General features: G+C 34.5%; 4 protein-coding genes across 6 annotated transcripts; 2 read left to right on the top strand and 2 right to left on the bottom strand.

Moving 5' to 3' along the window:
* The first annotated feature begins 615 nt into the window (after window positions 1–615).
* On the top strand, window positions 616–2,061 carry LOC107412713 (DNA damage-repair/toleration protein DRT100). Its single transcript, XM_016020538.4, has one exon. The coding sequence runs from the start codon at window positions 830–832 to the stop codon at window positions 1,925–1,927; it is 1,098 nt and encodes a 365-aa protein (XP_015876024.2). The 5' UTR covers window positions 616–829; the 3' UTR covers window positions 1,928–2,061.
* A 2,772-nt stretch (window positions 2,062–4,833) lies between these two features.
* On the bottom strand, window positions 4,834–10,452 carry LOC107412716 (uncharacterized). The gene is made up of 12 exons (XM_016020540.4): window positions 9,321–10,452; window positions 8,925–9,127; window positions 8,631–8,828; window positions 8,145–8,216; window positions 7,849–7,944; window positions 7,485–7,564; window positions 7,228–7,303; window positions 6,921–7,131; window positions 6,561–6,757; window positions 6,294–6,399; window positions 6,028–6,117; window positions 4,834–5,894 (listed from the first exon to the last, which is right to left on the bottom strand). Exons 1-12 carry the CDS (start codon window positions 9,841–9,843, stop codon window positions 5,152–5,154), a joined length of 2,595 nt encoding a protein of 864 aa, XP_015876026.3. The 5' UTR covers window positions 9,844–10,452; the 3' UTR covers window positions 4,834–5,151.
* A 5,497-nt stretch (window positions 10,453–15,949) lies between these two features.
* Window positions 15,950–21,767, bottom strand: LOC107412715 (uncharacterized). Of its 3 annotated transcripts, XR_007239152.2 has the most exons (9): window positions 21,614–21,767; window positions 19,867–21,191; window positions 19,572–19,761; window positions 18,602–18,705; window positions 18,407–18,509; window positions 17,992–18,311; window positions 16,967–17,272; window positions 16,596–16,677; window positions 16,364–16,500 (listed from the first exon to the last, which is right to left on the bottom strand). XR_007239152.2 is itself a non-coding variant. In XM_048468117.2 (8 exons), the coding sequence occupies exons 2-8, from the start codon at window positions 21,040–21,042 to the stop codon at window positions 16,156–16,158; spliced, it is 2,544 nt and encodes an 847-aa protein (XP_048324074.2). In that variant the 5' UTR covers window positions 21,043–21,191; window positions 21,614–21,766; the 3' UTR covers window positions 15,950–16,155. The 3 variants fall into 3 exon arrangements, 2 of the variants coding, with proteins under 2 accessions (XP_048324074.2, XP_048324075.2); XM_048468117.2 differs by lacking the exon at window positions 16,596–16,677 and having other exon boundaries at window positions 15,950–16,500; window positions 21,614–21,766; XM_048468118.2 differs by lacking the exon at window positions 16,596–16,677 and having other exon boundaries at window positions 15,950–16,500; window positions 21,576–21,763.
* A 163-nt stretch (window positions 21,768–21,930) lies between these two features.
* On the top strand, window positions 21,931–24,750 carry LOC107412712 (uncharacterized). Its single transcript, XM_016020537.4, has 8 exons — window positions 21,931–22,105; window positions 22,385–22,546; window positions 22,737–22,784; window positions 23,336–23,382; window positions 23,934–24,000; window positions 24,067–24,110; window positions 24,312–24,369; window positions 24,456–24,750. Exons 2-8 carry the CDS (start codon window positions 22,487–22,489, stop codon window positions 24,504–24,506), a joined length of 375 nt encoding a protein of 124 aa, XP_015876023.1. The 5' UTR covers window positions 21,931–22,105; window positions 22,385–22,486; the 3' UTR covers window positions 24,507–24,750.
* The last annotated feature ends 638 nt before the right edge of the window (window positions 24,751–25,388 follow it).

The following is a 25,388-nucleotide window of genomic DNA, read 5'->3' as shown; positions in this document are numbered from 1 at the left end:
TAATCTACCAAACATACTGATGAGACCATACAGTGAATATACATAACTGGTTACAATTCAAACTTATAATTGCAACATTTTGAGTAATAAGTCCAAGGTGACCGACGTTTTGAGTAATTGAAGGCTACAAGGAAGGAAAGGTAAATCTTTCACCTTTTAAACATGCACAAAGTACAAACTAACTACATGTAAAGAAACAGTAGCAGCAGTGAAGAAAAAAACAGTGCCCATAAAACAACCAACCCAATATTATTGAATATATAATTAATTTATCAAATATATATATATATATATATACATGCCTCAAATTATTAATAATCCACATTTTTTTAGACAATATACACCAAAATTAAGAAATGGTGGTAACATAGTAGAATAACCTATCATTTCAAATCTTAATAATAATAATTAAATAGCAGCTATGATTAAAAACTGTGACGTGGCGATACTTGACGAAAATTCGTGGAAGCAATGGGAGGTGTTGCAGTGAACCCAGTCTTTTCGTCTTCCGAATCAAAATGAAAACAAAACAAGACCACGTTCGGGGCAAAATCGTCATAAAAAAAATGTTGTCAGTCTATAAATATAAAATCCAGCTTGCAACGATAGAGCATGCCATCTTCATTACTCCATACTTCACTCCCCAACGTAGCCCTGACAAATTAACTTCACCGCTCACCTCTTTCTCTTTCTTCTCTCTCAGAACTCTATTAACTTCACTACTTTTTTTTTTTTTTTTTTTGCTTAATACACCACATACCAAACACACTCAAACTCGAAACTCACCAAAACTAAATTTAAAAAAAAAAAAAAAAAAAAGAGATCGGTCATGGGTGTTCCTATGCGTATAACGGTACTATTACTGCTCTCCGTTAGTTTCACCGTGAACGCCTGCCCGCCGTCAGACCGGGCAGCCCTACTGGCATTCAGAGCCAGTCTGAACGAGCCGTACTTGGGAATCTTCAACTCTTGGACAGGCACCGACTGTTGCCACGGCTGGTACGGCATCAGTTGCGACCCTGAGACTCACCAGGTCGCCGACATCAATCTTCGCGGCGAGTCCGAGGACCCCATTTTCCAGAAGGCCCACCGCACTGGCTACATGACCGGCTCCATTTCCCCTTCCATCTGTACACTCCCACGCCTCTCCAGCATCACCATCGCCGACTGGAAGGCCATTTCCGGTCCCATTCCGCCTTGTATTTCCCGCTTGCCTTTCCTTCGAATCCTCGATCTCATCGGCAACCGCTTCACCGGTGAGCTCCCTTCCGATATCGGTCGCCTCCACCGACTCACCGTTCTTAACGTCGCCGACAATCTCATCTCCGGCAGAATCCCTCCCTCCATCACCAATCTCTCCAGCTTGATGCATCTCGACCTCCGAAACAACCGAATCACCGGCGAGATTCCCCGAGATTTCGGCCGACTCACCATGCTCAGCCGCGCTCTTCTCAGCCGTAACCAGATCGAAGGAACCATCCCTGACTCCATTTCCAAGATTTACCGCTTGGCAGATCTGGATCTTTCTCTGAATCGGCTCTCCGGTACAATCCCTGAGTCGCTGGGCAGAATGGCGGTTCTCGGAACTTTGAACCTGGACTCCAACAGAATCTCCGGCTACATTCCGGCGAGCCTGTTGGGCTCGAGCGTGAGCGACTTGAACCTGAGCCGCAATTCCCTCCAAGGTAGAATACCGGACATTTTCGGGCCGAGATCCTACTTCACCGTCATCGACTTATCGTACAATAAACTGACCGGTTCGATCCCGAAATCCATATCGGCGGCGTCGTTTATCGGACATTTAGATTTGAGCCACAACCAGCTATGCGGTAGGATTCCGGCGGGGTCGCCGTTCGATCATCTTGAAGCGTCGTCGTTTACTTATAATGCCTGTCTATGTGGAAAGCCTCTAAACAAAGCATGCTGATTAAGGAGATAAATCATATACATAAAAATACATATATTATGGCGGTGGTGAATATGAATATGGATTATGTTCTATGTAAGCTAGACAGAATTATTATATGGGGGTTTATTTAGACTTCATTAATTATTTGATTACATCTGGGTGTTTATATATGTTAAACCTACGTTAAATATTCTTCTTCTTATGCAAAATTGATGAAGCAATTCATGCACGTTAATTTTTGCATGAAAAGGTCTGAGTTTCTTTTTTTTTTTTGTTGGTTTGGGATAAGTAAAGAAGAAGATTAAGAAAAAGAGTAATCGAAACTCATGTATGATTGAGTCGATACTGACACCAAAAAAAGAAATGTATAATATATATTTGCTTTTGATAATAAAGTAATGTTTGAATTTACAAGTTTTCTTTTTCTTCATGGAAGTTTGGAATATTTGAAAGTTTAAAAGTTTTATTCAATAATAATAATTGGTACGTTTGAATTGTACAAGTATAAAAGTGATTTTTAAATAATAATAATAATAATTAGAATGTTAATTGCATTTGAAAAGTGGCATAAAAAAGGCCTCAAATTACGGTGTAAGCTGGATTTATCCTAGCTCTGCCTCTGTCAAACGTCTCATGGTTTCAATTTTGTACAGCTCAGCAACGACAAGATTTAGATTTGACTATTTGGGAGCCTAGCTTATTCAGTAAATTCTTGACTTTTAATACATATACCTGAGGAACTCTCAAACTGCAGTAGTAGAAAACTCACATTTGGGATTTTTTTTGGATGGGTGGTGAAGTTCAGCCACGAGGTTAGGTTAGCGTAAAGGTAGGTCTATGGAAAGCGAGAAAATGGGTGATGGAGATTGGTTGGAGGGTTTGGTCACAAATTTCAAATAATAGCAAAGACACTCACACGTGGAAGCATTAGTGAGAAAATGACCTCACTGAAGGTGATATAGGAGTATGGGTCCAAAACCAACAAGGGTCGCTGCAAATTCTGCATGGTTGGCAATGAAAAACCCATTAACGAAACCATCCCACATAGCATTGTACAATCTTTGCATACCAAGAATATTCTTCTACAACCTTCCCATATCTATCAACCATTTTATGGTAAAACTTCTTCTTTTTGCATTCACTAATTTTTTGACATCTAAGGTACCTTTTGTCACAACCTATTTTGAGTGAAATTTCAACTTCAATGCCTTCTTGGATCTACCTAATTTCGCCTCGCTTGCGCTTATTAATGTTTAAGGCGTTTTGATTGCCTTTGTGAAACCGACATGAAAAATTTCTTACAAAATCAAGAGGGGACAATTTGAAAGTAATGAGGACTGATAACTGGTAATGGATGAATGATGAAAGTAAATTCCAATTCTAAACCTGAATTGTTGTTTAAGATGATCAGCAAAAACCAGTCCTAGTTGTCAAGCCTTCATGGTCTTGTTCTTTGATCATTCTACCATCATTAGTGAACTTTTCATGTTGTCTGTTTTTCGGGTTGAAGAATGGCATCTTCAAAAAACAAATTTACAACAAAAAACTTTGATCGCTAACACTAAGATAATCCATAAAACCAAACCTAAATACTTTTGTGAATATTTTCACCCTATCACAAAATTTTGACGACTTATAAAATTCTATTATAAAGTTGGTACTCATACATGAAAAAGGAAATGTAAAGAGAATTAAGCCAGTCAACTTTTCAATCCCAAAATGACCCTTTAGGGTAGAAGAGTGAACTAATTAGGAAAAAAGGAAAATTTGGATGACAAACTGTGCTGACATTTAGCTGTGTACTTCAAGTGTTAGTTACTCCAAACGATCCAAAGACAAAACCCCAAACTAAATTAGTAAAGCGTAGACATCTTGCTAATGGTTCAATCCTCTGCTTCAATAATCTTGGTTCCAAAACCCCTAAGGCCCTGTGCTGGCACCCCTGCAAAAGTGACTAGGGAATAAAGCTCTTCCTTCGCATCTTCTTCATCGTTTCTTCTCCGGGAAACGCGCACACGAACTCTTCTTGGCACGCTTCGGATACCGCTGCTCCATATGAGCTTGTTCAACTTCACATCAACCCTCACATCATTTGTTCCCATAGCTTTCTGAGCAAAACCTCCTCTGATCTCCTTTACTGCCTTCGGTGCCTTCTTCTTGAATGTGCTTAATTTATGTGAAACAAAATTAACAAACCAAGTCCCATAAGCAATAGTCTCCAAAAAAGATCAAACAGTGAGATTTATGAGGCAGTGCAGCTCTGCTATGCATTTGAGTATAATAGGGAATTTCTTTCACTTCAAGCACAAACTTAATCCATATCAAGCCAGTGCAATTCTACCTTCACTCAAAAGGGTTTAAGTTTTCATCTTTCCATGTCTAATCTACATATAAACTGTTCTTTCCTTTCCCTGGCAGCCTTTTCCACCATGTTGACGGCCCTGAAGCTCCTGCGCCATAAAAATACTCGAATCCGAAGATGCTAAAATTCTAAAACCCCTACTTGACCCACAACTATTTATATGCTGGTAGTATTTTGCAGCTGAAGTTGCTTTTATGTTTGTTGTCGGGGGCCCAGTGTTATACTGGGCCAGGTCTACATCTTTGAATATGTATTGGGCTTCGATAAAAGTGGTTTATTAAGCTAGGCCTACATCTGAACTATATCTTTATTTTTAATTAAAAAAAAAAATGTTATTTTTTCTTCCTGTTTGTTCCTTTGGATGCCACTGCCATGGTTGATTTTACATGTGAAGATTACTGTGATCTCCCCGGTATTGTTAGGAAACATTATATATATATATATTAAGAATACCTATGCAATATAAAACGACGGCTAAATTTACCGTTCTCAAAACCATAATAAAAAAAGAGAGAAATTTGAGTTCCATACACAACTTCTGTAATATACCGAACCAAATGAATTAAGAATTACCCAAACTCAATTAGATTTTATTGAATATCCACAGAATTATTCCTTTTCCTTTCTCAGTACAAATAATGTGAAGAACCTTATTGAACCAAAAGGACAGGACCATCGCCATATGCTCTCTCCTTTCAAACCCTACAATTGCTATTTCACATTTTTTTTTTTTTTTAATCGTACACCCATTTTCAATATAGAATTTGAGAGTAACATTAACATGCTGATTAATATGAGAAATAGACTGTAAATTTCTTGTCCAATTTGTTCATGGCTTGTTCTTGCCACTGCTCTCCTATTCCCTAAACTGTTTTGACCTCTAAATGTTGAAATATACTGTATAAGATTCATCCCTGAAACTTATTAATGGTGACAGAAGGAAATTCCTTGTTGCTCCTTTAGCTACAAAGCTGATAGGATGATACTCACTTATTCCTTTGCTCAAACCAAAGCTGGTTGCTTGACTGAAATCGCTACCTGTGTTTTCCTCTGAGTTGCATTTCAGCTTCAAGCTTCCATCAGAATCACCATCCGAACTAAATAGATAGCAATCCTCGTTGCTGTATGACTCAAAGGATACCGAGTCAGAAACTCCATCCAATCCTTGAACAACACGGAAAACTGATGAACTTTCATCAAAGGAAGAACCTGCAACTACAACATTGCCGTCTACTCCTTGATGTGCCACAACCATGCCAGGCAAATCGAATGGTTCCAGTGTGACTAATTTGCCAATAGCATCTTGGGTTGTAGCGAAATTCGAGAGAGATGAGTCATGAAAGATGAGTCTGAAAGTGGCATGAACAGCAGAATCTGTGCCAGCTTCAGGAAGTTTCTCCAAAACCAATGATTGATTTGAGTTTGCTATGACAAGAGAATCGCTTCCATGTTTTTGGGAGAAAGTAAACAGGTAAGAATTGTAACCAGCAGGGATTGGAGTTATCCAGTCTGAAGGGGAGTTTTCTGAACCAGCCTTAATATCCAAGTCACCAGTTGAATAAGCCACAAGCAGAAAAGGGCCATATAGAATTGCCTGAAGTGAAGCATACTCAGGACGGTCATCTGATATTCATGCAAAAGACTATCAGTATTATGTCAACTCTTGATAATTTGCTTGTTTCTACAGCTACTAAAACCAAACAGGCGATTTATAAGCGTTTGATGTCATAGAAGTGGATTACCCATGCTGGGTTACCTTTGATTGCTTCAGTTCTTACACTAATGGGAAGCTGAACACTTAAAGTGTCCCCAGGTTTCCAATTTCCAGAAACTGATAAAAAGCTACCTGTGTTACAGAGTAGAAAAAATCAGAAAAAACTTTCTAGTTTGCTTAAAATAATGTATACTTTGACAGGTGGAAAGGATCAGATAATAGGTAAAAAAAAAGAAAAAAAAGAAAAAAAAGAATACATATGCAACCGCAGAAAATATGGCTAAGAAATTATGTTTTGCATCACACACCGGGTTCTGAAACAGACAAGCTTTTAGCATTTAAAGCCGCTGTTGCACCACTTGATTGCGTCCAAATTGGCATCCGCAAATTCAAGGTAGACGATTTGCCTGTACCCTGCATTAACAAGACCTGGTAAAAATCCTACAAACTTCTGGTAAAAATCCTACAAACTTTGTATGTACTTCCTGCCTGTGATTCATTTGCCCGTGATTAAAATGAATCATGGTTACAAGAATCAAAGCATCATAAAAATTGATGACTATCGATTAATATACCCCCACTGAAGAGATTGTCAAATTCACTCGAAGGTAGGGATCCCATGAATTAACAGGATCAACTTTCTGGCTCAGCCCAATTTGTCCAGATTTCCAGTTAAGCGAGCTAGATATATACTGGATGATGTAAAGACCAGGAGTACTTCCTTCCTCTTCAAAATATATGGAATCACCTAACTTGGAAAATGATTCAATTCCTACAAAATCAGCAAGTGGGGCATTAAAGATGTTATATGGATTCAATAATTCATCACATCCACAAATGGAAAAGAAAGAAACATTTTCAAGTTGCAATAACACCATTTTTTAATGTAATTTCTAAGAGAGAGAGAGACAGAGAGAGAACATAAAAGATCATACCTGTGCCATAGCAGCACCAGAAATCCTCAAATGGTCTTCCCCATCCATGGTAGCTTCTGGACTTGGAAGATCCACTGTTCAGTGGGAGCATGTAAACCATCACTCCAGGGTCTGTTCCTCTTTGGATGCTTAGCACACCATTTGTCAATGCCCGCTCATAGTAATCTGCATATGTTGTTTCTTTGGTCCATCTAAATAGGTTGCGTGAGACCTGAAATAATCCGAAAGATTGATAAAGTGTCTCTTTTCCAGAGTAACCAATCACAAACCCATCATTAACTTTGAAGGAAGAAAAGATTATACATACTTTCAGCATGTTGTAAGTTGTACATGATTCTTCATTTTCAGTTTGAAGAGTGGTTGCTAGTCTCTTTGGGTCAGACCTTCTCACAAGTCAAAAAAGACAATTAATGCACGACCAGAAGTAGTATATTTATAGCTAGCAATGTTCAGACAAGAGGAGGTGTACACAAATCTTGATCTGATTATGAAGATTCACACAGAAGAAGAAAATCTTGGTTTGAACATCATGAAATTAAACTTAAATTTGCCTCAGAACAATACCAGAACTCGCTGACTGATGTTCCTCCTGTTGCATAGGCGTGAGAAGAATTAACAATCTCCATAAAGTACCTCCCTATCTCCTGAAGATTCAAAATTTTGATATCCAGCAAAATAATTTAAAAGAAACTTATAATAATCTATACTATTATAAAACTAAAATGAATTTAAGCACATAGTACAGTCACCATGCCTAATTAATATCATTTGAATGGACAAAAAACATTCATAAAACAAACAATATTGAAGGAAAGAGACAGGAAGAAAATAAAGAATGATTTATGGACAAACATGAGCAATAAATCAGGCTTAAATTTTAGGTTATATTCTGTATGATTTAAATTAATTTACAGATAATAAAAGTTACCCTATATAGTGGATCACCAGTGACTTCATATCGCCTTTGAGCACCAATGACAACTGGTATATGTGTATTAGCATGGAAGCCAGCTATATCATCAGCCTACAAGCATAATAAAGAAATTTGGTGAGATGGAATGGCTTGATTAAAATCTAAAAAATGTCAAAAGTAATTTTGAAACAATACTCTTTCAGTTCAATCCCAATCAGACAAAGGAATGGTTTTATCTAGACATAATGAATGGTTTTATTATAGTTATATAGAAGACAACATAGAAGCTACCAGAAAGAAACAATGTTTACCTGTACTGCAAGTAAACCTAGAAAGCACGGTTTGTCGAAAAGGTGGGCCAACAGTAAATGCTTTTCATTTCTCTGATCATATAAACATGAAATGTGCTTGTCAGAACCCAATTCTACAATGATATGAGTGCATTGCAACTACATATTAGAACTACACCAGTGATATTCCATGGAACATACGGAGACTTTAAAGGATTCATATTAATACTAAGCAAGTCATCTACTTGCTGGTAACAATTTTAAATTAAAATCTATCCTTTTGCAACAAACATTAGATAATTAATATATTTTGTGCAGGAAAACACTATTTCTCTGTGAATAGTGTATAGAGATATCTTAAGGCAAAAATTCCCCATTGTTTAAAATCTAATGCAATTTTCTTTGTAGACAAATTCCTATATAGTATAGTTAATGGAAATTTCTAAAATGTCTAAAAGAAAAGATTGCTCTGATGAAGGTGGAAGGGAAATTTATCACACTACTTACTGTTATAGTGTATAATCTGTAAAGGACATCATTCATGCCACCTGTTTCTTCATTGAGTGACAGATAGTGTCTTTCTATACTGTACTTTGTGATCACTTTTTGAACACGGCCATAAAAGTGGTCGACCATCCATGTCATTATCTTAAAAGCTTGATCATTGCCAGCCAATATATATTGATCCAATAAGCCTGCTAAGATCTGTCAAAGAAGTTGAGTAAAAACCTAATCATATTATGTATTATGAAGCCGAACTGTATTTATTGCATCCTTTGAAACAAATCAAGCAAGCAATACCTTGTGTATGGTGTAATATGGAGCCCATACTTGCTGGAGAGCTTCAAACCGATCAAACTCTTCAGATGGAAAAGCTGAAAGATATCCAGAGCCTATTTTCTTCTGACAGTCAGCTAGAATGGAAACTATGGAAAACATTTTGTCTTTGAGTCTATCCTGGTGAGTGCTAGCCCACATTTGCGCTGTTGCACTTAAATAATGCCCTTCAATACGACAAAAGCAATTTAGTAATTATAAACATAACAACTGAAACCTCAACATAAAGACTATGAGAAGCAATATAATTTAAGAAATTGAGACAAATTGCAAATTCAAACAATCATATAAATGATACAAAAACTTAAAAGGTTGAGTCCTCGTTCACAAAATGAAAATAAAAGCAGGAAAGAAACCAACCTACAAAATGACCACGAAGCTCAGTAGTCGGACTCTCCCACCCTTGATATGGTGTCCCAGGCGTCGACAAACCTGCTGTCTTCCTGAAGCTCCAAACTAATCTATCCACATCTAACATCAATAAATACTCCAAATTTGTATGCTGTGCCCTCCCATGTAGAGAAGTAGGATCCAATCCCACATCATGCAGTGACACTTCCTTGAGAAAGTCTCCGGACACATCATCAAGGACATCTGGATTTTTCATCTTCTTATACATCATTGTCCAATCATGTTCGTCCTCTTCCTTCAACTTTTTTCTTGGAATCAAATTCTTCCACAAAGAATCATCATTTGGAATTAGATGGTAATATGAAAGAATCTCTTTCTTCCAAGTTTCATTGTTTGATGTTAAAAGCGCGTATCTATACGTATGCGATGATAGCGGAGGAAAAACGTTTGTACATTCCTTACTCATAACAAACCCACATATTAGAAACACTGTAAAAACCACTAAAAACTCAACAAACGCAAAACTTTTCATCTTTACCAAAAACCCAGATTGAAATTTTTTTTGATTTTATAGAATCAAAATATAGATGACTAGAAAAAAAAAAAAAAAAAAATCGATTTTGATAGATACCCAGAACGGGAAAACCCTCAATCCTGGCTTAAATCAATAAGAAAAAGAGAGATTAAAACCCAGAACCAGACACTTTGAGTTAAAATGTTAGAAGAACAAGATTTAGTGAAAACTCAGAAAACAGTAAACTCCAAGTTCAGTGAACTAGACAGAAACAAAGTACAAAAAAACACGCACGGGGTGTGCTTCAAATTCTTTGAAGAAAGGAGTAGAGAAAAGCAAAGAACAGTATTTACAAGCAGAAGCACATGTGAATGCCTGTATATATATACAAACAAAGCAATGAAGGATTTATTCGAAAAAAATTACCGTGAATATCCAAAAAAAAAAAAAAAAGGAAAAAAAAAATCTACAAATAAAAAAGGGATGGAAACAGGTTAGGAGTCACGGATATGGTGTCGTATTATTGGGGCGTTTGACTAAGTAAGAAAGAATTGTGAACTGTAAAATTTAAAAATCCGATACACTCATTTTGACCCAGCAAGAATACTGAACAGAATAAGCTGATAATCATGACATGAAAAACAGAGGAGAGGCAGAGCCCAACGGCTTTTTAATTTACTGATATTTTTTTTAGCATCTCTTAACTGAAAATAAAGCCGTCAGGAATTGTTATTATTATTATTATTATTATTTATTCGTATTTTTATTTTTATTTTTTTATTGAGGGTCTCGACCTTTTTTAAAAAATATATTTTTTAATCTCCTTAATTTATGAAGGTCTAATTATTTATTGGTATATCATGAAGAAAAATGAATATACCTCTATGAAGTAATTTTATTACTGATAACAAGTTAACAGGGCAAAAGGTGAGAATAATTATTAATCATAGAACAATAATTATTAATTATAGAACAATCTCTTCAGCTTACTCCATATTCAATCAATTTAAAATTAAAAATTTTATTGAAGTCGACTTTTTACCTAACAAGTTTGATAAAAGGGATGGGTTTTTCCAATATTCAGACAAAAGAAATGTTTTTTTTTTTTAAAAAAAATAAAATAAAAAACCTTTATATAAATAGAAAAATGAACTATTCATCCCTTACAAAGTTAAGGATATTTCCTGCGATAAGGACATAATAATGTTTTATTCATTAAAAAAAAAAAAAAGGGCATAATAATGTTTCAAACTTTTGTTATTATAAGCTTCAATGAATATTTTCATTCCCAAATATAACCGTACTGCGACGAAGTTGATACTCATAGGGACGTAATAGTCTAATAGATTATTTCAAATTGAAAAAAACAATAATAATAAAAATTCTAATAGTTCCATTCACAAATAAAATAAATAAATAAAAAATCTAATAGAGAAAAACTTGCATAGTCTAACGCAATTTAAATGAGACATTTTGTTTTTTTTTTAAATAAAAAATAAAAGAATGAGACATTTTCGTTAAATGTACATATTATTGTTACTTTTTTGTTAACATTTCGTATTAAATAAAAATCAATTTGTAATAAGAGGTTGTGTTGTGTTATATGTAGTAGAATTTAGAAAATACTTTCTTTTTATCGTAAATTTATAACAAAAATAAACTATTTGTTGATGGAATATTAATTTGTTTGTTTTCAAATATAAAGAATAAGGTATAAAAGGTTAAGTCTCGGGAGAATCAATGTGTTCTGAATGTATGGAAATGCGGATTGTTTGGACAAACCAACTCAAACTTTTCTTTTACATTTTATTGTTCTTATTATTATTATTTTTTATCTATGTTATTTCTCATCCCAAATATACAAAAAGTAGTAATAATAATAATAATAATATTAATAACTACTTTTTTGTTTTACTGATGCTATAATCCAATTAGCATTGAATATATATACTCCAATTTAAAATAATATCATATCTAAATTAATTGTTGTCTATTAAAGTTTCTTATGTGATCACGTGATAAATATCATATTGAACACTTATCATATCAATTTTATAAATCCAATAGTTGCGATAAAATATTTAAGTATAATATTATCATATCATAAGAAATTTGATATATATATATATATATATATATATGAAGATCAATTAGTGTGATAATATTATACTAAAAATTTATTAAAATTTAAAAATCTAATAATTTGTGATGAAAAAAAAATTGTATATCATAAGAGATTTAAGATATATATTTATAAATATAAAGAATAATAGTGATAAGATTATGCTAAAAGCTTATCAAATCAACCTTACAAATTCAATTTTTATGATAAAAAGACTTTTGTTATAATATTATGATCATGTTATCAAAGATTTCATATATATATATATATATCATGATGTATCAATAATGATTACCAAAAAAATGTATCAATTATAACATTATATTAAACTCTATAAGATCACTCTTATTATAGCAAATATTCCAATGACTCTGATTAAAAAAAAAAAAAACACTTTATTATAATATTACAAAGTCAATAGATAAGACAAGAGACGAGACATATATATATGTATATGTTTATCATTGAGATATACCTTTATATTAATGTCAATATTAAACAATAATTAAACCTAAAAGTGAATATTTTTCTTATAGAAACAAACGCCTTAAAGATCACGAGCAGAATATCCCACATGTGGATATCATAACATCAATGTAGTATCCACCTTCATATATTCCAAATTGTGGCTTGGAATTTGATAAACAATGGGAGTATTTAGACTTTTTTCCCCCAGAGTTTTTCTTTTCACTTTTGCAATTATTGACTACCAGTGTTGAGGTGACCCTTATAAGCCTATCTACTTTATTTTGATTAAAGGTGCTAAACTGTGTACCACAAATTAGACATGAGAGAGAGAAAGAGAAAGAGAGAGAGCTTGCTTCTTCTTCTTCTTCTTCTTCTTTTTTTTTTTAATTATTCATTTATTTAATTATTTATTATTATTATTATTTTAATGAGAGAGAGAGAGAGAGAGAGAACTTCAAAACACATTCTATATGTGCGCACAAAATAAGGGCATTCATGCCTATATATACGATCCTTAGTGCTGGTGAAATCTGCATATTTCAAGCAACCAAAATATTACAAATTATATTATCATACGCATATAGACTTTATTCATATAAGCAGTACGTACCATTTGCTCAAGAATATATATATATATATATAAGGATAACGAAAAACACACAGCAAAAGCATGAATATAATTATAATTAGTTCTATATATATATATATATATATCACTCTCTTTTTTGTTTGTGTTGGTGCTGAGAAGATTAATTTTATTCTGGGAATTAATAAGTCACATGCAGTCGGTACTTGCTGTCTTTTTCAGAGACATCTGTGATGCAACTTGCCAAGACTTTTTTACGGACCCGGCCAAATATTTTTGTATAAAAGTCCAAACAAAAGCCTCTTGTCCCCAACCTACGTGGATTGAGACTGCATCATACACCGCATTCTCGTTAGTTCTGCTTCTGCGCTTCTTGTTTGATCAAGTGGGAAAACGAGTGGAAAATGTAATGCCTCATTTTCCTTTCTTTCTGATATGACTTTTATGATCACCCTTTCTTCCACAGTTGAGGTGATAATCTTAATTTCGTGTGATAATCTTAATTTCGTGTACTTTTTCCCTCTTCTAAATAAAGCAGATGAATGAAATTTTTTTAATTTTGAATTTGAGGGAGTAGTCCAACTGTAATACACTATTATAATTGTGCAATTTTAGTGTCACAAATTATATTGTGCAAAGACAGCTGTGATAACGCATCATATTGTTTAGATTTTTATTCATTTTGTGGTACCACCTTGGCTAATATTTGTTTATGATTGGTTAGACTTTCCTTTGGCCAAAATCACAAGGAAAATCTTCGATCTCCAGCTGCATCAATGAGAGATGTGCATATATTATATCACAACCTTATCTGTATATATGTACACTCAATATTATTGCTGAGCTTTTTTTTTTTTTTTTTTGGTTGTTTTTATTTGATCAATTTATTGCTTAGGATTTTGGATGATAACGAAAACAACAGAAACCAATCACTTATTGCCGTTTTCGCTTAGGATTTTGGATGATAACAAAAATGGCAATAAGTGGTTGGTTTCTGTTGTTTTCGTACAAATAAATTAGTATTAGGGACAATTCGATGAGCAAGTTGAGGGATCATAATTACTACAAGGGTGTGTGTGTGTGTATATATATATATATATATATGGTAGGAGTATATATCATATAAAAAAAATTGTCAAGGGGAAGACAATTTGTATACGCGCAGAGATTGAATAGTGGGTCTGGGAATAACTTTCTTTTTGCATTTGAAGTTGCTTTCGCTGCAAATTTACAGAGGCCCCGCAAACCTTTTGTCATACGTGATTGGATGGAAAAGGGAAAAATCATGAGAGAGGAATTGGAAAATGATGCAGGCATTATGTAGATGGCGCATATACATTATGTATAAACGTATATATGTATGTATGTATGTATGGATGGATGGATGGATGAATACGTGTCAAGTAGCATCAAAGGACCCTTAAGCCACTTTCTTTCTTATCCCCTTTCTCTGAAAACGCCATTAATTAATCAGTGGACCAAATTTCATACATTGATTAATTTGCTTACAAGTTAATTTAGGTGGAGGAATTGGTAAATCATATGCTTCCCTACCATTCATGAGGTGGAAAGCAACAGCCATACACTTCTCCTTCCTGAATATGTACATCATTTCTTTTTCCTTTTTTTTTTTTTTTTTTTTTGCTTTTTATTATGTAGCGTAGCGTAATGGGTAGAAACTGGTTTATCCAATTTGTACTGAAGAGCTAAAGGTGCAGCTGAGTGACTTCAAAGAAAGTAGAAAAGTAACTAGTCTAGCACAGTGGTGATGATGAAAGTGCTTTTCTTTCCCTTACAAGTCAAGCACACCCTCTAAGTCTTAAAGGATTAGAAATATGTTGGATGCCAAAAGTAGACATTTACAGCAAACCAGTACATGGATGCCTTAGGAATTTGATATTTGACCAAAGCAAGTACCAATTTGGTGCTTTTTTACAAGCATATATTACATTACTTAAGGGGGCAATTTTTTTTTTTTTTTTTTTCAAAGAAAAGCTTTCTAGCAAAAGGGGAAAAAAGAAAAATGCTGTTAAACAAAGTTGAGTTTGTTTGTATTGTGGCTAACATTTTAGTTTCTCCAAAAGTTACAACCATGACACCTTTGATGTCTAAATGTTGCTGTAAAAGAGTTTTATTACGAAAACAATTGGTAATACTAGGCAGGTAAACTGTCCCTTCCAAGAAGCAGCAAAACCAGAAGTAACATTCAGGGCAAATTAAGAAAAACAAACAAAAAAGAAAGTATCATTTTGACACTCTTGCACCACACGGAATTTTTAAAATTTATATAGGCATATGGTCAAAAAGCATTATCAAAAGGCATTAAATGGCATATCTCTTTCATCCTTCTAGTCTTTTCGAACGTGGTAGACCAGATCCAAATAGACATGGAGATGCTCATCGGAAATGTTTGTTTTTAGCATAAAGAACAATGTCACGGATTCACTGTACCAAAAGAGTGATTAGCAAACCAATCATTATGCATTTCATCACCATTGCTATTTTTAGGGAATTGAATTTGTGGTATAAGAGAAAATGCTTACCAAAAGAAGTAATATTAGAAGGTCATGAGGAGGGGCGAATACGTATTTTCATTCTTAATATCAACCTAAGAAAATTGTCTCATAATTCTTTCCAAGTTGACTGGTATACTAATCAATATCATGAAAATTTGTTTTCAGCTAGTTTATCGCATATATAGCACCATCAAAAAGGGTTTAGTAACAAATAACAATCACATTGGGTCGTTTCTTTCGATTTTGTGGAGCTTCTCTGCCAATGTACAACTAAAACCCAAGCAGGAAAAGAATATACCACATAAATTAGCAAAATAGAGAGGCAACTTCTTCGATTTTAACAGGTTACGTTAACATTTATATGGATAAATTTTAACTTGAAGCACTTTGCATTCTAATCCAAGATAATTTTTCCTCTTAACTCAGCTCGAATATAAAAAATTGGCAGCAATGAATTCTTGAGCACAATATCAAAATCTCTGTTAAGTTGTTACTAGCTAGAGCAAGAAAAATACAACATAAACAAAAATTACAAAAAAAGACCATATAATTCATTTCTGTCCAACATTAAACAAAGCTAAAGAACAAAGTAGATTGACTGCTTCACAGATGCTAACTGAAAAACGAAAGAGGGCTTTCTAATATCTCCTCCGTTTCCTTTGTTTTTCCCTTTCACTTTCATCTGAACTTGATAAATCTGATTCTGACTCAGAACTACCTGTATCAGAATCTGATGATCCAGAGCCCTCAGATTCATCATCTGACACTGGATTTTGCTGCTGCATGATGAGACGTGGCATATTCTTCAAATACTCACGCAAATTCTCTGTGATGCCACCAAGCCCAATGGAAGTGAAGAAGTTGATCGAAAATCGAGTGTTTTTGGGATTATCCCTTGGAAAAATTGATTCAAACGAGTCCTGCATTGTGGGATCTGAAAGCCGCTCGTTTAGCAATCGTATGCCAAGATGCTCTGACAATTCCTGCACAGAGAATGATAACATCATCGTGCTTCACCCACAATAAGTTTTCATAAAACCAATGGAGTGAAAGTCTCAAAAGCTCTAAATAGAGCTACCTAAAAGGAAAGATTAACATGACTATGACTGTTTGAGAACTTCATCAGTGGTTAGATGCCATCAGCAGTAAAGGGCCTTTTCCTAATGAAGTCAAACAGATATAAGAAAATCCACACTAAAGAGGTACCTATAATGATTATCATTATCAACATAAGGCCAAAAATGGATATTCCATACTCAATTTTAGGTTGGCTTATTCATAAAAGGGAATGAACTGTTGTCAACTTTACCAAGAATCAAGGCTTTCAATTTACTATGAGATTGATTATGCAGTAATTATATAGAGCTTCCCAACATATAAAAGTGCCCTATAAATCAGCATATAAACCTAACAGGAAATAGGAGAATGAAGAAGCGTCTTGAAACTTACCTGGAAGAGAATCTTAATAAAAATACGAGAAGAAGAAGTGGTGTCCTCTTCAGTTAAGCGTATATAGGCCAAAACATGCCAAGGCAGAGCATCTGTGCCAAGTAAATGGGCAAAAAACTTTGCAACATTACGCAGCTTATTTGTTTCAAGCCGGTGAATCATAGAATATTGTTGGACAAAGCATTTCTCAAAATTTTCCTGGTAGACTTTGTTAATCATGCAAAAACGCTGCCCCAAGAGACCATAATATCTGAGGTAGGTTCTCTCTTGACTGCAACATTCCAAAAGCATAATGCATAACTCCATCTGCATACGCCAAAAGAAGATAACTTAAATTTTCTCCCAAATAACAAATATCATACATTTAAGAACTGCAAATTGAGAATAATTGCATGAGGCTAAAGCAGGCACAAGTTCAACGATATTAAACTAACAAAAGATAAAAACTGCACCCAAAAATAAAAAATAAAAAATAAAAAATAAGAAGCAAAAAGCAAAAACTGCAGAGTTCCAAAATGACTAACCGAACATCGATAACCTAGAATAAAATGATGTAACAAATAGTAACAAGAAATCTCCAATGAAGTAATACAAACTTCATGAATACAGCATGTGCCCAAAATGTATCTCCCAAATCTCAAATTCAACACCAAGGCACTCACTGCGAGTTAGCTGGTAGCTTATCAAGTCCTTGCCCAATCAAACTTCAGTCAACATGATCTTATCATCAAATGTTCTAAATTATCATTGTACAAGGAACTAAAAGTTTTCATTTCTTATACATCTTACAGCCTATGCATAGGTCAGGCCTCATACTAATAGTTTTACCTATTAATAACAAAAAAATTAAAAAAATTGTTCGCTTCGAAGCAACAATTAGAAGTTAATTTGAAACATTTTTAGAACTGTGAATCTAAAACATTGAAAAAGTGCAAAATTAGACTTATTGATGCAAATCAGATTCCACTTTAATCAACATAGGCAACAAGATAACACCAATAGCAAGCAGAGCTTATATAACTTACCTCTTGACCAGGCTCTAACTTAATTTTGAGGAGCTTATGACCAGCTTCTTCAAAATCTACACTGGACATAATTGTTAGATAAATTGTCCTCCGAAGATTTACAAGATTGGTCTCTGTCTCATCTTTTATTTTCATCTGCTCCTCTTCCACTTCCTCATCAACATCATCCTCATCCTCATCCTCATCCTCATCTTCATCCTCACCATCTGAAGCTGCATCAGAACCTTCTTCATCCTCAGACTCATCACCAATTATGGTCTTCTTCAGTTCTTCATAACGCTTCTCATTCTCAAGGAAATTAGGATCCTGTTTGAATATATCTGAACAACAATATTAAAAAGTTAAAATCCATCATATTTAACAAATTGTAGATCCATCAAAAAACTGCTGATAATTTGATATTTGTAAGATATACCAAGAGTAATTTCTGGGTCAATCTCCTCTTGAAGAGAAATCTCATGTGTTAGTTGATCTTCCTGCTCTACAAGGTCCAATTCTGGACGAACAGCTGGGTGGCCCTGCAAATGCAAACATTACAGAAGACATCATAAGTCCTCGATAGACTTTCTAGAAACACATTTCAACCTGAAAAAGGAGATATAGACCTTACCTGAAATTTTGCTTTCCTTAAAGCAAACAAGCTTTCAATCAAAAATTGAACCCTTTTGTCAATTTCTCCTTCATGCAGAATTCCACGAAAACGCTCAAAGATACCTGTAAAGATAACAAAGTATTATTACATCTAAAAAGGTTTCCTGCAAATTGTTTAAGGGACACAGACCTTCAGAGAGAGACTCAATGACCAGACATGAACCATAGATACATGTAATACGTAATACCCTAAGAAATTTAAAATTAAAAACAGGATAACTACTAAAAGTGGAAAAATCCAAACCCCAAAAAAAACTCGTGTTATACTAAAACTTGAACATTCTAACATTGAAGAGCTTTTCAAACCAAAAAACGTCTTTTAATGTATAACAAATATCTGCTTAGAGCACAGCAAAACTTTTTTCTGTCAGAAGCATCTAAAAGTACAAAATAACTATCTTATTCCCTTTAAAAAACAAAATTAAAAAAAAAAAAAAAGAAGCAAAAAAAAAAAAAAAAACAGAAAAGAAATAGAAGAAAACCATGGGAGAGAAGCCATAAAGTCTACTAGTTTCTTCCTTGCACCACCATAGAGTAATTTCCTCTCAGGATACTAATCAAGATAGGATATATTCATATATATATATATATATATATACCATGTGAAATTTAAAAGTGTAGACTAGCAACAGATACATTGGGGAATCATAATCATGTAAAGTGCATTAACAAATCAAACTTTTGTAACTATAGTTTCAAAGCACACCCATCATAGAGTCCTTTAGGTGAAATTCCTGCAGTATTAATCTACGCAAGAGCAATTTCCTCTCTGGCTGCTAATTAAGACAGTATATATATATATATATACATGCCATATGTATTTTAAAAGTGTAGACCAGCAACAGATGAATTCGGAGTCATAAACTATGTAAAATACATTAACAGATCACAACCAAACTTTTACAACAATAGTTTCAAACCATACCCACCATGCAGTCCTTTAGGTGAAAGGTCCTGCAGTATTGATCCACACTCAGTGACAAAGCCAACAGCAACTTCAACACTGTCATCCGTAGGGTTCTCCAGCAGTACAGTAAGCAATTCTAAAGCAATAATCTCATGAGCCACTTGCTGGTTCACTAGATGTGCTATGAACTTAACAGCGGCTAGTAATTGTGGCTGACAACAAAGTAAAGCCAATTTAAAAAGAATTAGACACAAATCAAGGCATATTTATATCAACTAAAGTCAAAATGCAATAACAGAGAAGGAGAAAAGATGCACCTTGTCATTCCGCTTATATGCTCTTTTAAGCTGCAAGACAATCCTTCTCAATAGAAGTTCACCGACCTCAGGAAACTTGGTGTTGACAACAGAAACCAATGCAGCAAAGACATCTGTGAATCCAGGTGATGCCATCTGTGATTTCATACATGACCGGCAAAAAAGACCCCTTCCACGAATCAGGTTCTCTGAAAAGAGTTCTGGAATAATATTCTTTATATTAGTGGCATTCACCTTGTTCACAAGCCCATTTATGCTTTTTCGGAGGGCATCCCATGTTAATCGCTGGTACTCAACACTACTTTTATCTTGGACCTCTTTCATCATCCGAGCCAACTTAAATGGAGGAATGTAAACACCTCCACTCTTACCCAAATTTGGTGTATCGGCATTCAAGTTGCTCCCTTGAGTTTTCGAAGACTCATCGATCCTCCCATTTCCCTCACTTTTCTCCCTCAAACTCTTATAATCTCCCTGGCGTTCGCTCACCTCCTTATCTCTCTGATACTTAGCATTGCTATCATCCTTGCTTCTAAGCCTGTCATGTTTATCATCGTGTCTCCTCTCTCTTCTCCGTTCTGATTTCCTCTGTTCTTCCCCACTTTCACCATCCTCTGATTGTCGACGTGAGTACCGATCCCTGCTTCTATAGCCATCCTCATGATTCCGTCTTCTATGCCCCTTCTCATGCTGATAAATCTTCTCCCTCTCATGCCGATCCCTTTTCACTCGTTCATCATAATCATCTTCGGAACTTCGATGAGATTCTTTAACCTTGACATTCTCCTCAGAATCTTGCTGTCTGTGCTTATTAGCATGTCGATGGGTTCTATCACTTCCTCGCTGATCCCTTTCTCTCTCTACTTGCTCTTCCTCATCATCAAAACTTCTACTAGATCCCTTCTTATCCCGCAGCTCATTTTGTTTTCTTCTATCTTTGTCCTTACCATCCCTATCACTTGCCCTTTCCCTATACTTATCATCACTGCGATGCCCATCCCATCTATCATATTGTTTAGTCTTATTTGCTCTGTCAGAATCTGAAGAATCACTTTCGTCGCTACGATCACGATGACTGCTTGATCTAGACTCCTTTTTACTACTTAATCGACTATTATCTCTTTCATGTCTCACATCATCATCATCACTTGATTCAGTACTGTATTTTCTTGCCATACCAATCCAACCTAAACTTAATATGCTCCTGTCTCCACCAACTTGAAAAAGAAGCAATTTTAACACACTTAATATGCTCCTATCTCCACCAACTTGCAAAAGAAGCAATTTTAACACCGACAAGCAATGGCTATTGGACCCAATAATACCTAAATTCCCATCATGAACAAAAGCATAAAATTCAGGTTACCAAGAAACATTGATACTTCAGTAACCAATTATAGAAAAACCTACAGGCACAAGTTATAGTCTAAAGCTAGCCAGAAACTTATCCAGGAACTTTGACAACTTCAAATTCGGATTCAAATTCCAAAAAAATAAAAAAAAAATAAAAATCTTTTTAATGTCGTGAGGAAAGTACCAAAGAAACATAGGATAACACTGAGAATCCTAAAGCGCAAAACGGAGGACAAGTTTTTTCCAGTTTACGAAAAGAGAATTGAGTATGAAAATTAAGCAATTGCAGTCGAAAAGAGAGGATTGTAAAAAAAATAATAATAATAAGGGATAATAAAGATGAATACAGAGCTTACAAAGATAGATGAATCTACGAGAAAGCACAGCAGATTACCTTCCGATTCGAAATCCAAATCCTTGATTTGAAATAAATGAACCCTAGAATCTGACTGCGCGGGATACACAGGCTTGAGAACCAGAAGATTTCTCTTTTTTCTTTCCTTTTTTTTTTTTTTTTTTTTCGGGGACAGCGCCGGAAATAGGAGATTGCTTGTAATATTTACGTCTTTTACTGAAAAAATTAAAATTAAAAGCTTTTAAGTGCTTCGTTTGCCAAAATTTTCAGCTTTTTTTGTTTATTATTATTATTATTTTTCCAAACCATTTTGGGCTTTTATCCGGGCAGGTCTGGGCCGGGTTATATTTTCGGAAATTTTGCAGTAATTCCATTCCAGGCCCGCCCTGGCCCTGTAAGCACCTCTTTTTGTTTCCTCAATTCACCTTTTCTTTCTTCTCACCGCCGGCGTTTTCTCTCACTGAAATTTGGCCAGTCTCCTCCGGTCTCCTCTCAACCACGGTCCTCTGTCTTTCAGAATCGGAATTAAAGGTGATCGTTTATATGTTTTCTTGGACTTTTGGATTGATTTATATATTTCTTTGCTTGCTATAATTATGGGTGCTTTTTTTTCTGGGTATGTTCTGAATTTTTTTTATTTATTTATTTTTTAATTTATGGGGCAATTCAATAAAGTTAATATTCTTTTTAACTTTCTTTGATTTTTCTTTCAAATTGGGTTTTCTAAATTAGCCTTGAGTTTTAATAGAAAATTTGGTATATGGTTTTTGCCTTTTTATTATCAACTAAAAGAAGGAACTTTGATAACAGGTTCTTCTCTAGTGGTTGCAAAATCTGTAACAAAGAACCCTTGCATTATAGTACCCAGGTCCGAGTTCGCAGCTTAAGTTCCTTGTGGCTTGGGAGATAGTTATGAGCAGTTCATTCCCAAGCTTTCCTGTTCCTCACAAGAAGCTCTCTTTAGACATAAAGGTTACATCTTTTTGTTTCTCTCACTGTTTCAGTTATTTGGGCTCTTGTTATTTCTTTCATCTCTTTGACATAATAAAGCTCATTTTTTATTCAGTTTTTTGTTCCTTTTGTGTTCAATTGCTCTTTCACTGATCACTTTTGATATATGCTTAAATTCAAATTTCTCAGTAAAATGCATTGTGCTTGGCAGGGAAACAAAACTGATGTGGTGATTTGCGGTTATGATGATCATTTTCTTGTAAGTTTAATCTTTTATTTTTTTTATTTATTTATTTTTGTAAATTAGAGATTGCATGTAGCTACAAATCTAAGCTGCTGTCAAAAATATCAGAGATAACAGCAGCACCAAATTCCTCAGGAATTGAGTTCGGATTACAAACGTCCTAAATAAAAGGTACTATAAAGAGATGAAGATTTTTTTGCCACTAATAAAGTCAGCAAGACCATTAAAAGAACGTGCATTCCAAGCAAACAAACAGCTGGAATGTTCAAGCCTCAATCTGATCTTCAACATTTCTTGTCTGGTGGACCAACCTCCTGGTTCACTTCTTGAATTGATGTCCTGGATTGCCAGAAGAGCATCAGATGAAAATATCAAGTTATTTCCATTGTTTGACTTCGGCTATATGAGCTGCCCATTCTATAGCTTTGCATTCTGCTTCTAGGGAAGACTGAGCTAGGATGAATTTCAATTCTAAGTGAATCTGACTTCACCTAATCGTTTGTTTATTTGCATGGAGGGGTGGAGGTTGTTTGTATAATATTTCTAACGTTTAAGTTGCTTACCAGGTTATTGCAACTCAAATAGGGACTATGGGGACCATATTGCGTGCCAGGTCCGCATATTATTTCTCGATTAGATGTATTTATTTTCCAAACTGCTGGTATTTTTCAGAGTAATATGTATCTATCCAAATTGATACTTATGAGGATATTCTACGAACATTGCACTTTAGTGTTTGTTTTCAAAATAAAATAGCCCCTTTTTTTTTTCTTTTTTTTTGTGGGTTCTTTTTTTAAATCATTGTATGCTTTTTGTTGGCCAAATTTTGATTCACATTCTCTACCCTGCTGCCCTTTAGGGAAAGTGTAATACATGTACGAAGCTAATAGTATTAGAAGCTTCTAAATTGAATCTTTCACTTCCAGGAAGAAATAAAACATTGAGTTCTATTCCTCATATTCAATAAAATTGACAATAACTTATATCTTTCTTAATCTGATAATTTGAAATTTTAAAATTTAATTAGGGTTCAAATTTTCCACACTTGGTTCTTTGAGATCTTATACTTTGGTGAATATAGTGTTAGAGTTTGTAATTATCCAAGTGATAATCTAGAAATGGTAACCATATTAGAAGCTTCTAAATTGCATCCTTCACTTCCAGGAAAGAAGAAGGGGTGTTGACCGAGCCAACATTCGATGTTTCCATAATCTTTGGCAAACGAGATGAGGTAAGCAAGCATGTTTTGCATATTTTTGTTTGATCCCTTCTTATATCCCTGTGCAATATGGTGCAGCCATTGCTGTTGGGATGTGCTCGCCAACTGATTGAACACATGAGGTAAATAAATTTCTAGTCCAGCATTATAGATGCAGAGCAATTTCATTTTTTCAATTTATTCTATTTAATAAAATAGATTGTCAAGATTTGCTTGTAGAATATGAACTAAAAGCATTAATCAATTGCTCACAAATACTACCCCTATTAAGAAGATAATGTTTTCCTTCCTGAATATTCTAAAGCGGCTTGTTGTTTTTGCAGCATATCCGGTTCCTCCAGGCCTTTAGTCCTCTCTCTTGGTCTCAAAGACCATTCAGCGGTACTAACCAAATCTTACCAGATACATTTGAGCAAATGATGAGATGGTAGAGCTCGTTCTTCATGATTTTGCTATGTTATATGCAGGAGACACTGAAAAGTATCGTATCATTTGTGATTGAGAATCGTCTCTGGTGACTTGCTGATCTCAGATTATGATTGAACCCCCAAGCTTCTGTTTGAACCTTCGAAATCTGTAGTCAATAGTTTCTGACTGAATACCATTTGAAAGATTCAACAATTGTTTAATATGCGTTGTATCTTATATATTTTAGAGAAAGACCATTTGGGATACATATATGTAATTTTGATCTCCAGTAAACATCTTTTGTCAAATGAGTTTTCATTATTTGAACAGAAACATACATATCTATTCTCATTAGTTACTGGGCCTTGATTCCTCAAGCCAACCAACCTATCTTTATAAATCCTTCTTTTGCGATGTTAAAAGCCTAGGAACATAATTAGGGTCCAAACTTTCTGTCTACCACAATTAATCCACGGTACTAAAGTCTGAGGACCTGTGTAATATTGTACATATGCATCTAGAAGTTAAAGCTATAGAGGATTGTTAGATATCGTGAAAATGTATGGTTTAGAACAAAAAGTAGCAGATTGTCGTAGTTCACGTTGTTCATTTTCCTCTAGTTATATTGAAAGGGGTAATGTTTTGTCAAACATGCAGCTTTAGTTTTGTGATAAAGTATGGTCATACTTTCCCTTTCTAAATTAATCTTTTAAGTAAATCAAACTTTCCTTTTTGCTTTTGCTTCATCTTCTACTGTGGAATACTATCACTGTTAGTGAATCTGTAGAATCACACCAATTGCATGCAGGGCATATATATATATATATATATATGGTTCCAATCCAATCAGTACATTTTTATAAAGTCAGAGTATTTTGATTTTATATCTTGATTTTATAAAATTAAGATATAATTCAAATCAATCAGAACAAATTATGTTATCTTGTTAGAAAATTATTATATATATATATGGTTCTGTTTATATATGATCA

This window comes from Ziziphus jujuba, chromosome 10 (assembly GCF_031755915.1).
Source record: "Ziziphus jujuba cultivar Dongzao chromosome 10, ASM3175591v1".
Taxonomy (NCBI): Eukaryota; Viridiplantae; Streptophyta; class Magnoliopsida; order Rosales; family Rhamnaceae; genus Ziziphus; species Ziziphus jujuba.
This window is presented reverse-complemented; position numbering and strand designations above follow the sequence as displayed.

Bases quoted from the DNA above. Each gene is read 5' to 3' on its own strand.
- LOC107412713 (XM_016020538.4), top strand. From the start codon at position 830: ATGGGTGTTCCTATGCGTATAACGGTACTATTACTGCTCTCCGTTAGT.
- LOC107412716 (XM_016020540.4), bottom strand. From the start codon at position 9,843: ATGAAAAGTTTTGCGTTTGTTGAGTTTTTAGTGGTTTTTACAGTGTTT. The intron at 7,945-8,144 runs GTAAACATTGTT...TTATGCTTGTAG, and splicing joins TAGGTTTACTTGCAGTACAG to GCTGATGATATAGCTGGCTT. The intron at 6,400-6,560 runs GTATATTAATCG...TTGTTAATGCAG, and splicing joins TGACAATCTCTTCAGTGGGG to GGTACAGGCAAATCGTCTAC.
- LOC107412715 (XM_048468117.2), bottom strand. From the start codon at position 21,042: ATGGCAAGAAAATACAGTACTGAATCAAGTGATGATGATGATGTGAGA. The intron at 18,510-18,601 runs GTAAGGTCTATA...TTGCATTTGCAG, and splicing joins TAAGGAAAGCAAAATTTCAG to GGCCACCCAGCTGTTCGTCC. The intron at 17,273-17,991 runs GTAAGTTATATA...TGGCGTATGCAG, and splicing joins AGTTAGAGCCTGGTCAAGAG to ATGGAGTTATGCATTATGCT.
- LOC107412712 (XM_016020537.4), top strand. From the start codon at position 22,487: ATGAGCAGTTCATTCCCAAGCTTTCCTGTTCCTCACAAGAAGCTCTCT. The intron at 22,547-22,736 runs GTTACATCTTTT...TGTGCTTGGCAG, and splicing joins AGCTCTCTTTAGACATAAAG to GGAAACAAAACTGATGTGGT. The intron at 23,383-23,933 runs GTCCGCATATTA...CTTCACTTCCAG, and splicing joins GGGACCATATTGCGTGCCAG to GAAAGAAGAAGGGGTGTTGA.